Source organism: Cajanus cajan, chromosome 11, assembly GCF_000230855.2.
Source record: "Cajanus cajan strain Asha chromosome 11, NIPB_CcT2T_4, whole genome shotgun sequence".
Taxonomy (NCBI): Eukaryota; Viridiplantae; Streptophyta; class Magnoliopsida; order Fabales; family Fabaceae; genus Cajanus; species Cajanus cajan.
The window spans coordinates 31,930,194-31,947,899 of record NC_138527.1 but is presented as its reverse complement, the minus strand read 5'-3'; the positions used below and the strand labels follow the sequence as shown (position 1 = coordinate 31,947,899).

Here is a 17,706-nt window from a genome sequence, read left to right as displayed (position 1 = left end):
GAATGTCCAAATGGTTCATCGGGATACAGAGGAGTAAAATGGATCAAAAACACAATTTTATCTTCATCACACGTTCTCATTTTATTTCACATCCCAATTGTTCTTTTCAGTCTTCCAGCCAAAATGCAAAGAGATCAATGTAAAAGGGTAACAATTAAACCCTAAACCCTAAAAGTGTAACAATTAAACTCTAATTGGCACGATTGTTTTCAAAGAAAGTTACTCTTAAAGTCGTAATTCAGTGTAAATAATGCTTGGCCATTACTCTCAAATTTCATTTTGAATGCAATTGGAAGGACTATGAATTTGCCGTGCTATACAAATAATTAATAATTTGAATAAGGAGGAAATGTCATCCTCTGTATTATTTCCACTTATGATGTGGGGTAAATTAACCAAAAATAAATTTTGAAGCTATCTTCCTATGATATACTCTATGGAAGCTGAATTCCCAAGCCTCTTGAATATATTAAAATGGAAAAATAATCAAATGAAGTCGGGTTGGCCTGTTGCAGTTAAGCATCGATGCCACATTCGACTGTTAGAGTCCACCAACCTGGGATGAGATATCACTTCGGGAATGGGAAAGTAAGCATAGTGTGTGTTACAAGTGCCTACTGTGATGCCACTAAATCCAGCAAATGCACCATGAACCTGCATGCAATACAAAAGCTGTGAATCAATATCAAGTGACAAATGTATAGTTCTAGACATGGATGTACTTTTGGAAATGCTGTATGCATTTTGTGCTAGAGAAATAGTACTTATATTCATTGTCATATATGCCCAATAATCTCAATAACACATGTATTGGGAATATGCTTGAGCTGGCATCCAAATATTTGTTATCAAATAAATTTCTTGGAGATTTATAACATTACCATATTAATCTTCAAAATTTTAATTTGTCAGTAAATTAGTCCCTCAAAGATTCGTTTGTGTTACTACTTTAGTCTTCTGTAAAGACAAATAGGGTGATATTTTAAATCTGACACTAAATAGGTAACGAGTTTTTTGGAGCACTAATATGATAACATTTTTAGATCTTTGAGAGACTTGTTCAGTGACCAAATATTTTGAGAATTAATATGGTGAAGATTGTAACTTTGAATGATCAAATTGAGGATTCCCTCCACATATTTTTAGCCTCTAAAACAGCAAACGCGTGCAGAAGGAAGAATATAAAAAGATGAGTGAAAGAAATAAGATAACAGGATAAATCAATCCCTCTCTTAGGTTAGGCCAGAGTCTTATTATCCACATTTTATGGGGCTGAAATTCCAAATGAATCTGATACTTTATTAATATTCACATAGTTTTTATCTTTCTATAAAAGAAAGTAGATCAATAGGAACTTAGTAACTTGAATTGAAATCTAGATTCTCCATGCTTGTAGTTGGGTGAAGTATAAACATAATCCAGAAGTGCCTAGCTGTATTGATGAGAAATTGAGAATAAAAGGCCGTGCCTTATGAGAACCAATTATAAAGGTTAAATCGTATATATGCAACAGGAAAATATAGAGCAGAGGGACTAACTGCATTTTGTCCAAGTACAGTACAAAAAATTCCATCAGAAGCATTTGCTCGACATGCACGGATCATGTATGTTGGATCGATATATTTCACGTCAGCATGAACACCAATTTCTTTGAAGTATCTTTTTGTCTGAAATAAAACGGTTGTTGACATGAAACACAAGATTTAAAAATACTGCATTACAAAATAACTCAGTGCGGCAATGCCATATTCAAGTTGTTAGGACTTAGGCGTACAACAACATGAGACAGAAACCATACTCAAACACAATGCTTGGCATTGTACCTCAAAATGCAGTTGAGCTTTACCTTAAACAGAAATAAAAGTAGGAAAGCAGATCAAGAGCGTAACTAGTCCAAAACAGGCAGTTATTAAAAATATACTACCTTAGAATTTGGGTTTAGGGTCTAACCCAATTCTAGAAATCCAGCATGGTAAGAACTTTTCAAGTCTTATCAGGACTGCTTTAACCATATTTCTAGTTTATTGGGATCTCAATATAAGAAAAAAAAGTATAATAATTATTTTTTATATTAACTCGCATAACCAAGCTTTGACAATACATGTTGGTGAGGACACTATTTCCCGTTTTACCAAAATTATTATGCTTAGAAGAGCACATTACTTCTTTTAACAAAATAACATGTAAGTAATTGTCAAAACCAACTTACTCATGATCTTTAACATTGGAAAAGAGGAAGCTATAATCAAAGTTTTAATTTGTGGCATCATTACCCTGAACATATAAATTGTTACGTAGGCAACAGGAAGGATATTAAAGCCTTTGTTTACTATTCTCAATATCATTTTTATGTTGTCCCCTCAACATACTTGGAAGGCGTTTATCTCATGAGCACATATGTTTCCTAAAAATTTGTCCTTTAAATACTTGAAGAAGAAGATAAGAAAACATCTCCAAACTGTTTCTGGATTTGGTTTGGATGAGAAATTGAGTTCTTTGTAGTGAAAAATTATTTCAGAAAATAGATTTTAAAAAAAAATTGAGAAGTGAAACTAAAACCCGTTTCTTTGACAGACAGCATGAGCCTTCTTTTCAAGGATCTCACTTCTTAAAGTAGGGAGAAGGGATTTGAACTCAAGATGAATATTTACAAAATCAACTTCCCTTTCAATAAATTTAGATACCAAAACCACAAGTGAAATTGGCACAACAGTCAGTTGCTAGATGATAGGCATATACACATAATTCAAAATATATGAGCTATTCCATGAGCTTACATTTTTTTTTTCCTTTTATTTTTTATTTGACATTTAATTCATGAAAAAGAAGCATTATATATCCAATTTTCATCAAGTCTCAACCATTTAGATTATTGTAAACATCATAAACAAGTAATAACAAACCTCTTGTTGGGTATATACACCAATGTCTCTATATACAGTATTCCCAGAAGCATCAGTAGCATTAGTTTTTTGAAGTAAATCCTGCATTAAGATAGATCAGTTAGCAAGTTTTAATTTTTGTCTGAATGTAACAATCTTCAAATAAATAAATTAAAAAATAGCAATACTTATATTTTTTGCTGATTGCCATTTGCCACTCCATAACATAAGAGCAGAACTTCAATAATACAAAATGTTGATTTATTATTTGTGAAAATAATTATATAATCTAAATCACCTGTCCGGCTCCCTCTGCCACACAGACTACAGCTGATCCCTTTGTTTCTATAAGGTACTTGAGATAACTCAAAACTCCAGAAGGTCCATGTAAATTGAAAGGAATCTTTGAACCGCAGAAAGAACTTCCATCAGTTTATCAATATGACAAAGAAAAGAGAGTTCCAACCAATTTTTGTTATATACCTCAGGAATCAGACATATGTCAATCTGTCCACTAGCTAAGGAAGCATGCATTGCTATGAATCCACTGTCACGACCCATTAATTTCACAATACCAATTCCATGATATGCACTATGTGCCTAATAAAATGAGGGAAGGGATGTAAATATCGTAATATTTACCAATTTAAAAATATCACTGGATTTAGTCAAATTGACTCAGAATATTAGTAATTCACCTCAATGTAAGCAGAATTTATTGCTCTTTGTGCTTCTTCGACCGCAGTATCAAAGCCAAAAGTTTTGTCCATCAATAGAATATCATTGTCTATAGTTTTAGGCACTCCAATTACAGATACCTGAAGCCGTCTTTTACAGCACTGAAGAAAATATTTCATCAGATATTATGACAGCATGCAAAATATAAGTGAAGATCCGTCAATATCACACATTATGCATATCTCAACAACTGTCTAAAATACAGTTTAATGTTAGCATTAAGTAATCAGAAAATAAAAGACACAGAGAGTCATACCAAAAAGAATATCACCTTTATAAATTTCAATGAATTTGTTAAAATATGGTTCCTCATAAAAGAACTCATCATAGATCACAAAACGATCCAGTTGAATGCAATCAATTAATACAAAGATGAAATATTAACAACCTCATTATGAATTGCATTTGCACCAGCATGTGTGCCATTTCCACCCAACACAAAGAGCATGTTGATCCCTCTTTCCTGAAATCCATAACATGCAAGTCAAACAAATCACAGTAAATATAGTATCCAGTATAAAAATAAAAACTTCTCTGTCAAATCATCAATTTTGTTAACAGAATGGATGAATAGACCACCTCCAAACTGTTCACGATTTCACTGACTCCAGGTCCTCCACGTGAAACTCCTAATAGGCTTCCCCCTGAAAGATGGATATTCTGAACCACTTTTCTTGACAGCTGCAAATGAAATCCCAATAAACAGTCATTAGCAAGAAGAAAAGTGCAATAAATTTACAAAAGATCTTTAGTTAAATCAAATGATATTTAAACCAAAATCAGCAAGGAGGGAAGCATGAGATTACTGGAACTTCTATCAGCTCTTTGTCAGAAAATCCACGATAACCAAAAGGAATGCCCACAATCTTTGTTACACCATATATTTCGAGTGTGATTACAATCTGCAGCATATTCATTATTGAATCAAACATTGAGAGACAACTTAATGACCATAAAACTAGAGCTGGTTTACAAAGAAAGCCAAACTAGGAATGTCCTAAATTACTAGATCCGAAATAATTGTAGTTTTAAAATTAACTGAAAGGACATGGAGTTGCATAGAGCATACTTTAAGACAGTTTCATGGAAGCAAGGAATATATTTCAGGTTTGACAATAACTTAGGCACGAGTATTTCACTGCCCAGAGAATTTAGTGACAATGTATGGTCGAGATATGCAAATTAAAATGTTACATTTCTCTAGTAATTTTTGCTGCCTTAACTTTAAGAGAACTTGCAAGGCTTTAATATTTTCTCTAAAATTTGTCAAAGCTATATGAGAAACAATTTGATATTAAACTAACCTGTCTGATGACATCATTAAGACCAGGGCAGAGCCCTCCACAAGTGACAATTGCAGCCTTTACTTCTTCTGGTTTAAAGTATATCTTTTCCCGAGGGCCAGCTCGATGAACCCTAAAAAGGATTTGGAAACCTTTTACCAAATATGATAATCTTTGAAATAAATGTATATACATTAAGAAAACTAGAAAGAAAGACATAACTATTTGATAACTCAAAAGAAAAATTAATAGTAACTATTGTCATAATTTTCAGGAACATCTCTCTCAATCTCACTTTCTTACCCTGTCAAAAAGAGCAGCAGTAAGGTAACTGTGATATTCACATTCTACTGTCCAATACATAGGTGAATTCTTTGGAACCTTTATCTGATTGTTATAAACTGTGCATCAGAATTGTCACATATCAATGCTAAGTTCGATTATTTCACTCTGCCACTTCATTTTATAGTATACAATGACAACAGGAAGCCTTGCCAAATATTGACTTTAGATGCATTTTCATGGTTGTAAACCATGATAAAATTCAGATAACTGAGAAGAGACGAATAATATTTTAGCCAAATTTTACAATAAAATAAAATAAATTGCAGGTTAAATGATAAAATACGAGTAAATTCAATAATTAGAAGTTACATAGATAAGGATTTATTCATTGAAATTATGGTGTTGTCATGTAGCTAGGAAGGGGCACTGAAGTCTCAAACTCCCAAACTTCCTCTTAAATTCCATACAAGAAAAATATTGGAAAAGAAACATTTTTGTTTGAAGAGTTTTTAGTGCCACTTAGTGAAAAATGCATCCTCTTGTCCATCACAAATTTCAAACCAACCTCTCAAGTCCCAATAAAATAGTACACACCATTTTTTTAATATAGCAACATTACTATCTTTTGATATGCATGTGCATAATCAGTCACTATATTCCAGATTTGAATTGTGAAAGCAAATATGTACCATTGTTCCACCCAATTACAACCAGGATCAATGCACTCAGCGCCAGCAGATGTAGGTGATGAATAATAGATTGTCTGAGAGATCAAAGCAAACAGAAATTATCATTCAGAACTGTCAACACTTGTATCATAAACTTAATAGTATAAGATCATCAATTCATATCCAACACAAGCATTTCCCTGCTCTTCAATTCTATTTTCAAAAGACATTCCAATGCAAGAATTAGTGAAAAATGCAAAAACTGTTTCCTCTTACAAGACAAATATTGGCCCAAGTGCGAGAATAAATGTGTGTTGATGAATGGTGACAGAGAGACAGCTTTCAAACAAATAACCAAGCAACCAATTACAACTTAAGATGACAAATCATATTACAGTAGTAAATTAAAATTAACTAGTTCCCACAAAGAGAACTAGTTTGATTCAAAATCAGTGAAAAGCAACAACTGAAGTCTAAATATCACGGCTAAAGAAAAAAATTCAACACAATGACAATAAAAGACACCAGAAATTGATGATACATGAATGCAATAAACACAGAAACAGTATAAACGGTAAGGTTATAAAAAACAGTCTGCAACCGCAATTTCGTCACAAAGTTAAGGATTTTAAACTCTCCATGACCGCATTGCAACCACAATTGCGGTCGCATCAGGTCACATTTATCTACAATTTTCCACTATGTCATTGCCAAGGATAGTAACAATTACAACTGCAATAACAGCTATCAAGTTATATATATAATCAATTAAAATTCAAACAACATGAGGGGTGAATGAAGCACACTACCTTAAGAAGCACTCTGTCGTTGTCATTAATATATCCATGCCAATCATCATCCGAAGGATAATTGCCCGGAAAGTCGCTCGTCCTAGGAGTTTTTTCACAGTCACAGACATGACCAAGAAAAAATTGCAGATAAATCACATCATCAACAACAACAACAACAAAAAAAAACACATAGGAGTAGTTAGTTAGGTGTTAATGTTATAGTTGCAGTTATTCTATCATAATTGGAGTTTTACCTATGATAAACTTTAACTCAACATACTTTTATACTTTTGTCACGTAAATTATCAACGGGAGAATAATACCAAAAGCATCTAAGAATCTGAACATTTGTTTCGTCAAAAAAAGAAAGAAAGAAAAAGTTAATGTAGTCCCAGAAAGCAAAGAGCAACGAACCTCTTTTTGGGACAGAACGTAGAGGGCACAGAAGCAGCATCGGGGAAGATGTCCGTGACATGGGGGAGTCTGAAACGTTGTTGAAAGTCGTCCTTGAACTTGGTTTTCCAATAAGGGTCGGTGAAATCAATTGCGGCGGTGGAGTTTTGGGTCTTAAGTTTGGCAAAAACGCGAGGGACTCTGGTAGGTAGCGATGTATTGAAACGAGGGTTGGAATGAGAGTGGGCATAGGAGCAACTTGTTAGACCATGAAGAGTGATCACGTGGGATAAGGTACCCATCGAACAAGGGTTGGTTGAGACTGGAGAGTGATGAATAGAATTCAAAAGTATGAAATGCAGGAACGGAACCGGAGGGAGCGAGGAGAGAGGCGTTGTGAAACCGAAGAAGGATTCAAAATTCGGGTTCAACAGTTGTTGTAGCAGGTTCTTCTTTGCGCCATGCGGTCACGTTAATGACATCACGTGAAACAGACAAGAGAGACAACCTTTGAAGGCAATTTGGTATGTACTTTACTACGGTGACGGCCCCTGCTGTTGGCTATCTTCAACCTTCCAAACGGAAAATTTGTTACTTCCTTTATTTTTAATTTCCCCCACCTATACATTTATCATATGTTTGGTAGGTGGAAAATGAATATGCTAAAAATAAAATAGATAAAAAAAAAATATTACATTTTATCAGCCTAACAACCTTAATTTTTAATTTTTACTCATGTTTTTCACTCTTCACATTATTTCCATTTTTACCTATACATTAAGTAAGAAATTAATTTTTTTTTTAGAGCATAAGTAAGAAACTAATGTGTCAAAAAAAAAAAACTAATAATAAATAAGGAAGAGAGATAAAATAGATAATCTTTTTTTTTTTTTTCATTAAGTTGACTGATTCAATTGGTTAAGCAATGCGCAAAAATTGTTTGAAAAATTTTCGGTATTTAATTAGTTTCTATGAATAAAAAGTTGTATTTCTTAACTAGTATTTTATTATGTGTATTTTATAGGTAAAATATTTATTATATATTACTTAATTTTATAATAAATTATATATAAATATATATTATATTTGAGTATGTAAATTATATTTAAAAATTTTGTAAATAATTTTTTAAATATATAAATTATATTTTACATTAAAATAAACAAATTATATTACGATGGAATATTGTTTAATTATTGAGAATATATTTAAAATATTAAAATTTAATTCATAAATAAATATGATCAATAAAAAATTAAATTAAATAAAAAGTTATAAGAATTCTTAAAAACATTAATTTTTATTTTTATTTTTATTTAATTTAAAACCTAGCCTAAAAACCTTTACAATTTTATGAACATTTCAAACCTTTTCCCTTCTATTAGTATATTAAATTTTCTTAATTATCTATCTCTTCTAATATCCCGTCAAAAAATTCTCTTATGATACACCCCTTTCATCTTTATTTATAGAAAATGTAAAATAAATTTATTTTTTTACAGCAATATAAGTTTATTTGTTCAAAAAAATTATTTTTTACAAATTTTAATTATAATTTAATTTATATATTGAAAATATTTTTGTATTATAAATTTTAGTTATATTAAATAAACATCTATTATATGTATTTTGTATATTTTAAAATACTAGTTAAAATATGTTTGTTAAGAGAAAATTTTCTCAACATTTATAAAGGAATGTGTATTAATGTCTTTTAATGACAATGATGAGAAGCCGTAACGGTTACATAATTCTCTTCGTGGATGTCGGGTAGTTACGGGAAATGATGGATTCTTGTGTAGGTTTATTAGTAATTAGATACATGAATACTTCTAAACTATCGTAAGAAATATATATATATATATATATATATATATATATATATATATATATATATATTGAGTGTAAAGATTGTAAACTAATTATTCAATTAGAATATATATATACATCCAAATTAATTAAGATTTTTACATTAATCTAACTTTTAAACTGATTATTATAAATTAAGTCAACAATTTTATTATGCATCATGACTTATGATAATAAATACTAATAATATATATTTTTAACACATAACCAACTCCATCGTGAATATTTATATATTGGAGGAGGCAACTGTTAAATTTGCTGGATATAAAAATAGGAAAATATTTATCATATTAAAAATGTTAATATCTTTTAAGAGTTAGAAATATTTATTGAAGTATATTAAATGTTTTAAGAATTAATCGATATCATTATAATATTTAATAGAAATACTATTGTCCAATAATAAAAAGAATCTTATTAATAAAAAAATATTCATCATTTGAATTTCTAATCGGAGATAATTCTTCTTTTATCATGTAATCCACCTTATATTGCTAAATGTACAGAAGACTTTTTTCAATTAGAGAATCTCATGATCAGATACGCATATTTACTGGAAGCATGCAATGACAGTTACATTACGCCGTAAGGAAGTGATCCAATAAAACACTTTCAACTAATAATTTGTTTGGTAATTATTTGAAGAAAGCAGCCATAGACGATGTTAGAGTCGACCCTACTTCACCTACCAAACACGACTCAACTTGAATTTGGAAGGGATACCTCGTATCGTATGGTAAGTTGTTGAAAAACACTACAACACAAATGGTATTTAGCAACATTTAAAAAATGTTATTTAATTATGTATAAATATTGCTAATTTATTTTAGTAACATATTATCAAATGTTGTATATAATCCATATTGCTAAAGACTTTTAATAACATTTTTGTATAATTAGGTAACATGTTTTAAATGTTACCAAAGTAGTATTTTTGTAACATTTTAATAATTTTTTGTAACATTTTAATAATGTTGCCAAGATTTTGATAACTTTATAAAATAATAATTAATTTAAATTTAAATATTACTATCAATTATTATATTTTTTATGTCTCCTAAACTAAATTTCTAGGAGTTCCTTAAGTTTTTAGGGAAAGACATTTTTAGTTAGTCACTACTAATTATATATAGAATATCAAATTTTATTCACTAGTGCAAAAATAGACTTTTACGTCACTAAATTTACGTCGGAAACACGAAAACCCGACGTTAAAAAAGTGCGGTGGCATGCAGTGTAATTTTGTTGAATTATTTACGTCGGCCCTAATTGGGTCTGACGTAAATTTTAACATCTACGTTGGTTAAGCATTGTGTCCGACGTAGATGTTAAAATTTACGTCGGACCCAATTAGGGCCGACGTAAATAACCCCCATAACCTGTTAAAAGGTGAGGCGCACTAGTTAAATTTCAAAATGTTCATGGTTGTTCCTTGTCCCACGCCTCCTCCTCCTCCTTCTGTTTTTCTTCCTTGTCCCGCGCCTCCTCCTCCTTCTTCTGTTTTTCTTCCTTCTCCCGCGCCTCCTCCTTCATGGCATTCATCTACACCTTCTTCTGTTTCTTCTTCGCGTGGTCATGGGCTTTTCAGGGAGGTTCTACGAGGTAGCATCTTCCATCAAGTTTGTGTTTTTTGTGATGTTTTTTTCGTTATAATACGCATATTTTGTGGGTATAAGTTATTGTGATGTTTTTTTTCTGGGAGGTTCGAGTTTTTGAAGCTGTAGAAGGAGAAGGAAGTGATGAAGTCCAGTTTCCCGACGTAAATTTACGCCGATTTTCGCGCCCCGACGTAAATTTACGTCTCCCGCTTCTAAATGTTACCAAAGTAGTATTTTTGTAACATTTTAATAATTTTTTGTAACATTTTAATAATGTTGTCAAGATTTTGATAACTTTATAAAATAATAATTAATTTTAATTTAAATATTACTATCAATTATTATATTTTTTATGTCTTCTAAACTAAATTTCTAGGAATTCCTTAAGTTTTTAGGGAAAAACATTTTTAGTTAGTCACTACTAATTATATATAGAATATCAAATTTTATTTATCTTAAGTATAACTATATGAGTATATATACTCTTTATGAGTCATTAATTTATTCGATGTGAAACTTTAATTATGAGTTACAATTAGATATAAGAGAAATATACTTTTTTTGACTCGATGTGGGACTTTGATTTTAGAAACAATTATAATAATGTTTTTCAAAAAAATGTTACAAAATAACTTATGTAATTTTTTTTTACTTGGGACTTTAATTTTAAAAATTAATTAATAATATTTTAATAAATATAAACAAGAAAATGTTGCTAATACATTAAAATATAGTAGTGGAAGCCCGATAAGGGAGCCAACTAGTTAGTCAGTCAACAGGTTTGGATATGTACAAACGTGAAAAATGAGGGGAACTCGTTTCCATGCAATGCAATAGAGTTGTGAAAAATGGACTTATTCACCGAGTCAAACGGCCAAGGCTGTGACCATGAAATTTAGGTCCAAAAGTTATCACATATTTTATAACATTTTTTTAATATATATATATATATATATATATATATATATATATATATATATATTACATCAATTTTGACCCGACATAATAGGTTAACAAATCAAATTGAGTCGAGAAAAATATAAATCATCTTAGAATAAAGTTGAGTTAACCTATTTTTTACAAACATTGCACGAAATTATTTTAGTAATTTTATTCATAACTCATCATCACGTATAAATAAACAAGATTAGATTGCACTTTTAGTTTTTTTATTTTTATCAATCCACAATTTTAATCTATTTATTTTAAAATGGAGAGATTTAGTCTTCTTATTTTTTAAAATATGAAATTTTATTTCTACTGTCAATTTAATATTTATTAATTGTTAAATTTTGATGTTATACAATAAATTATTATCACTTAAATTACATTATATTTAGTGAGTAACATATAAAGATAAAAATTTAAAAATAATAATATAAAAAAATTATTTATATATATTTTAATGAGTAATTAATAAATATTAAAGCTGTTAATTTGAGAATTAATAAGTTAAAAACACTAGCTCAACCATACCTTTTTTTATATGTTTACTTCAACCCTAGCATTTTTTTTTGGTTCACTTCAACCCTAGCGTACTAAGATTGTCATACTTGAGATATGACGGGACAAGCTACAAAGGTGTGATTACGGTCTCAAGGTTTCTTCCTACATAGAACGCATGCGATGGCCTTGTGTCCAATAATTGGCTGCTACACGGCCAAGAGCTATATTAGAAGTTTGTTTAATCAAATAAGAATAACAGGATTTTATTGAGAATGAGTTCGATGAATCTAGATTTCACATCCAATAGTCTGATTTGTCCTTAAGAGAAACTGAACTTAGCAAATTCGTTACTTCAAGACCACTCTTCCCATGTAAAAGAGTTTCTAGCTAATGCTTACCTCCATGACCATTCCTCACTATTCCATACTCCCATGTTAGGTACTGTAACACTTTTTAATTTCTTTAATTACACGATGTAACCTTGGAAACACGTCCATCATACCTAAGTACCAATTGATCCATATATTGCTCCAAAAAAATGGCTTGTTTACCATCTCTTAACCGTTTACCCAAAGCCAAATAGAACCAATTAATTAGGATGCACACACAAATCAAGCTCCAAAGTACCTCCATCGAAGGGATCTAAGTATGCTATTTATATCGGCCCACTATTGAGTTGAGTTATGACAACGGGCCAAATTTAAGATGTCAAAATGGAGTAGTTCGACCCAAATGAATTTGAATTTTTAATTATTCTTATCACCTAAAAAGCTTGAAATTTTGAAAAATATATTAATCATAAATTTATGTTACCTTTTTATGCTATTTTTAAAAATTTGTTCTGGTTTGTCTTTGTAGTAATTTCTTGATTGAACTTGTGTGTTGCTTTAATATTCATAATGGGATATGTACCATAAGAATAATGAAATCATATGTCGAGCCATCCAATAGTAAAGAATCGATATCTTGGTCTCGATTATTTCGACAACCGAGATGGTCGATATGATGCCACTAAAACTACAAAGAATTTATTGTTATCTTTGCTCTAGGCCTTTTCGGTGGCCGAAAGGGCCAATACAACCATAATAGAATGCAAGAAGTCGTGATGATGATGATGATGATGATGATGATGAGAAAAGAATTTATTATCGCTATCTTTATCACCTTTATCTCTATTGGACCTTTGCCATATCACCACCCCAATCACTAGCACTGCTACGACCATCACTATTATTATCACCATAGACAATTTTGGTGACAATGATGATGGTTGTAGTGGTTGTAGTAGCAACAACAACAATGATAATAGTGTGGGAGAGGTGATGATGGGGCCAATTGAAAATTTGTAATAACGAGAATAAAGACAATAATAACAAAAGAACTATGATAATAATAGTACATGGTAATATCTTTTAATCTAAGTCATTTATTTTAATCTAAAGATTATTATTAATTATTCTCATATTGATAAGTGTTTTCACTTGAGTAACCCCTTATATATATATATATATATATATATATATATAGAGAGAGAGAGAGAGAGAGAGAGAGAGAGAGTGTGAGAGAGAAAGAAAGAGAGAAATCAAATTACTCCAACAGTAACTCAATAATTCATATTGTATGTTAAATTTTAATGATTAAATTATTAAATTAAATATTTTTAATGCATAGATTAGGTCTATAATTTTTTTAAAAATTTTCAAATTATTTAATAATTTCTTTTATTAATTTAAATTAACAAATAAGGCATTTTATATTAAACTTATATAACAAAATAATATATTAAAACAAGAGAAAGGGAATGTGATTTCTAAATAATTAAGAGGGGAGATCTAGAAGGAAAATAATATGGTGCAAGCATCTCTTAAAAAATAAGAGAGTATACTCTAATTTTATGAAATGAAGGCCAAACATACATAACTTGAATTTGATTTAAAGACTAATTAAATTTCTACTTTCTATTTTATTATTTAATGTGTCACTATATATTATTACTCATATATCTTATTATTTTTATTTTATATATATTAAAAATAAATTTATCGGGATATAATTAATTACAATTGTATATATATGCACATATATTTGAAAAACATTAATATTATTGTACGTAATTTAGCCATTTTGTTTTCATACAGGTAGAGTTTTATCAGGTGAAACGCTGCAGACTTTTTTTTTTTTTTTTCCTTCTTATTCCTTAATTTGACATGGAAAGGAACGTCCAACCAAATCTCATAACCATTAGCATTGCATGAATGTGTTAAATATTTATATTCACAAAACAATGTTTTGCTTTTATTTTTTATATTAATTTAGAATATATAATTTGGAAAGTTTAAGCCTTATTTTTCTCAACTTTTTAATTAGATATTTTATTATTCTCTCTTTTCTCTTGTTTTGAATGTATATTTCACACTACTCCCAACTAGCTGGGGAAAAAAATCCCTCTCAACTTATCATCATTTTATCTTTATCTTTATTTTAAAACTAAATTTTAATTTTTAAAAATATAGTTAAAAAAAGGCTTATATCACAATTTATATAAACTATTCATTATAAATCTTAAATATAATTTATATATTTTAATATATTAATTATAAATTTTAAAAACATAAAAAAAAATTATCTAATAATCCATGAAAATTAGTTTGTCAGAAATAGTAAAAACGAAATCGCAAGGAAGCCAAGGATGATGATCGGTGTGAATGGCTTCAATAGGTTCTTTTCCTTTGAACTAACCTTAAAAACCCACGGGAAAGGTACACATCCAAGGGGACACATCAACCATGTGGCTATTGCACCCTATTATTGATTGTGCTTTAAGGGCAACCCAACCAGTGCCTTATTCCTTCCACGTAAAGCACAATTTGTCTCTCCTTATCGTTCATGCAGTTCAAATCACATACTAATACAGTTAGACCTATTTGGCGCCTAAATTTGCATGAGCCAATTGAAACATCGTCTCTTACTGCCATATTTTCTCTAAGCATCCCTATGTGTGTCCTATTCCTTACAAATTGTCACCGGCCCCATCTCATCACGGTCCAAATCACATTACTGGCATATAAATTTAACATGTTCGATGCTGCTAGTGCAAGCACCAACAACTATACAGCATGGGTCATGAAGGAGAGAGCATCAAGGCAGATATCCTAGGTTGAGTGATTACATTCTATTCTAATCAATTTCGTTATTTTCATTCCTTAAACTTTTGCTGACAAATTGATTAGCGGGTTTTGCTTATGCAGATTTATCAGAGAATTTCCAAGATTTTGAGATTGACAGCAATACTTGGCTCAGTTCAACGATGGACTCACAAAAAGTTTAACTTCTCTCTAGTTTCAAAAGTTACACATCATCATGAATTATGTTACTATATTCAAATATAAGTTTAGAAGAGTTTTTTTAAGAATTTTTCTATTAAAAATAAATATATAAAAAATCCATTTGAAAATCTCTCAACTTTTGCACGGTTTTCTTATTATTCCATCGTTGATATGAACCACAGGTGAAAATTGAAAACCACAAAAGGGAGTGCCATTACGTGCAGAAAAATTGTAACATCATTGGAGTTCCTATTTCGGAAGAGGAGTTGAAGATACGAAGTGAGCTCGGAATGGAGATTGAAAGGGACTTAGAAGAAGAGATCAAGGAGAGTATATACCACCTTGCTCTCCGGTTGCACCGGATTTACCAGCAGAGGAAGGAAAGAAGTGCAAAAGAAGCATCAAAACTTGGCAATAACCGAGGTAGAGCACTTTCTGAAGTGAACATATGCATAAGAATGGAAGGGGCAACTAAAGTTGAAATTAGAGAGGTTAACAAAGAAGGAGCTGAAAAGGGTTGTTCTTATTATCCACAGAAATATAGACCTCAAAATGTGAAGAAAGTGAAGGAGGTTGATTGGGTGAGGACCCTAAGAGCAGGTTCTAGCCCTGTTTGTGGTAGCAGATCATCATCATGTGTGAGCTCAAAGCAGAAGGAGAAAAAGCTAAGCACTGACCCTAATGGTTTCTCCAACAGGAAAATTCATGGTGGGAGGGGAAGAAAGAGTGCAGGTTCCTCAGGGCTTGTAGTGAAACGGAATGCAAGTGTGGACAAGAAGATACTTCGTTTGGGGTGGAAGGTTTGAATTGAAGGTCTTGCTTTGATTCGTGAATTTTATTTTGCTTTATTTGCATAAATATATAATAGTATAGTTTGGGACGATTTTCCTTAATATTTATAATAAATATTTATTTTTTCTTTGATTGGACTAATTTAATGGCGAAGAGAGTGGTTTGAAGACTTGAAAGTTGTTGTAAAGAAATAAAGTATCAAATTGATGTGATGTCTATAATTCTACATATTAATTGAACTTAAATTGGATTAATTTCTCCTCTCCCTCGTTTTCCTTTGTTTAATTTCACCCAATTACCCAGCTAAAATGGATCAATGTCATGGATAATAACAGAGGTTAAAATAATTGAGTCGGTCGTTTGGATAGATTCAAATTTGTTATTGTGGGAAAAAAAATAGAGGATAAAATTAGCTAGTCATGTCACATAAGAAATGATCTCGAATAGATATATTTCGTTTCTCCAACTCAATGTCTAAATATAATTTAATTACTTCATGTCACTTTTTTAGATATGACCTAACTTTTTTTTTTTTTTTTAAGTTTGACATGGTTTCAAATTTGCATAAAAACTTGCTTTATATTAAAGTCTTTTAAATCGACAAACAAATTTATTTTTAGGTGATCAATTGACATAAACTTTTATGTAAATGAATGATTTTATGTCAACAAATATATAATTTCAATATATTATCACAAGAATTTAATATGGAAAAATTATTATTATTATTATTATGTTATTTGTATTTAATAGAATGATCTTGTTAGGCATAAAAAAATTTAAATGCTATATAATTGACCATTTTAACAAAATAAGTTTTTCGGGAAAAAAAAAAAGTCACAATGTAACGTAACAAATTGGGCAAATATGACCTAGGGACGACGTGGACTAAACCAGAGACATCTTAACAAATTGCAAACCTATTTCTATTCTCAATTAGTAGCTACAAGTGTTATATATATATATATATATATATATATATATATATATATATATATATCAATCATGAAATTGGAAAGAAAAAAAAAATCTAATGACACGTTATATCGATCCAATATGCACAAAAATTCATAGATCACCGATTTGTATAAAAATTGGTATAGTATAATTGGGAGCTTCATATTTGTGGTAGAGTATATAGTTTCATACGGTATCTATAAGGTTTTGTTTTTTTTATATTTTAATTTAGAAATTAATTTTTTATTATTTTATAAAGCTTACTTTATGTTACAAGCAAGACAGCAGAGAAGTTTTTCAAACTACTTAAACCAATAAGGGGTGTGAAGGGATGACGAGTGTCTTAACCAAACTATGGTAAATTTTAAATCATATATAATTTACTTTAATTTATATTATGTAATTAATTTTATTTAACAATAACTAAAGGAGATTTTTGGGAAAAAGATTGTTCTAATCTCAGATACCCTTAATTAAATAAGCCTAGAATTTCCTTCTTAACCCTCGATAATAGGAGAGAAATTATTTGAATGTGGATGCTAGTTGTTGGTAGGAAAATAGAAGGTGCATATATCGCATTTTGATCTGCATGTGTTGGTTACTAGTTCACACCATTCCAGTGTTTTTCTTTTTAGTACCAAGAGGTCTAAAAGCCTCTCAAGAAAACAATACAAGAAG

The 17,706-nt window shown here is 30.2% G+C and overlaps 2 protein-coding genes across 2 annotated transcripts; one reads left to right on the top strand and one right to left on the bottom strand.

The window, feature by feature from the left end:
- Positions 1-237: 237 nt before the first annotated feature.
- Positions 238-7,639, bottom strand: LOC109801373 (ATP-dependent 6-phosphofructokinase 5, chloroplastic). The gene is made up of 13 exons (XM_020362429.3): positions 7,062-7,639; positions 6,666-6,747; positions 5,878-5,951; positions 4,925-5,036; positions 4,427-4,522; positions 4,200-4,301; positions 4,009-4,083; positions 3,581-3,721; positions 3,366-3,482; positions 3,181-3,285; positions 2,904-2,984; positions 1,539-1,667; positions 238-654 (listed from the first exon to the last, which is right to left on the bottom strand). The coding sequence occupies exons 1-13, from the start codon at positions 7,340-7,342 to the stop codon at positions 487-489; spliced, it is 1,563 nt and encodes a 520-aa protein (XP_020218018.1). The 5' UTR covers positions 7,343-7,639; the 3' UTR covers positions 238-486.
- A 7,386-nt stretch (positions 7,640-15,025) lies between these two features.
- LOC109801655 (uncharacterized) lies at positions 15,026-16,316 on the top strand. The gene is made up of 3 exons (XM_020362774.3): positions 15,026-15,109; positions 15,202-15,275; positions 15,462-16,316. Exons 1-3 carry the CDS (start codon positions 15,070-15,072, stop codon positions 16,083-16,085), a joined length of 738 nt encoding a protein of 245 aa, XP_020218363.1. The 5' UTR covers positions 15,026-15,069; the 3' UTR covers positions 16,086-16,316.
- The last annotated feature ends 1,390 nt before the right edge of the window (positions 16,317-17,706 follow it).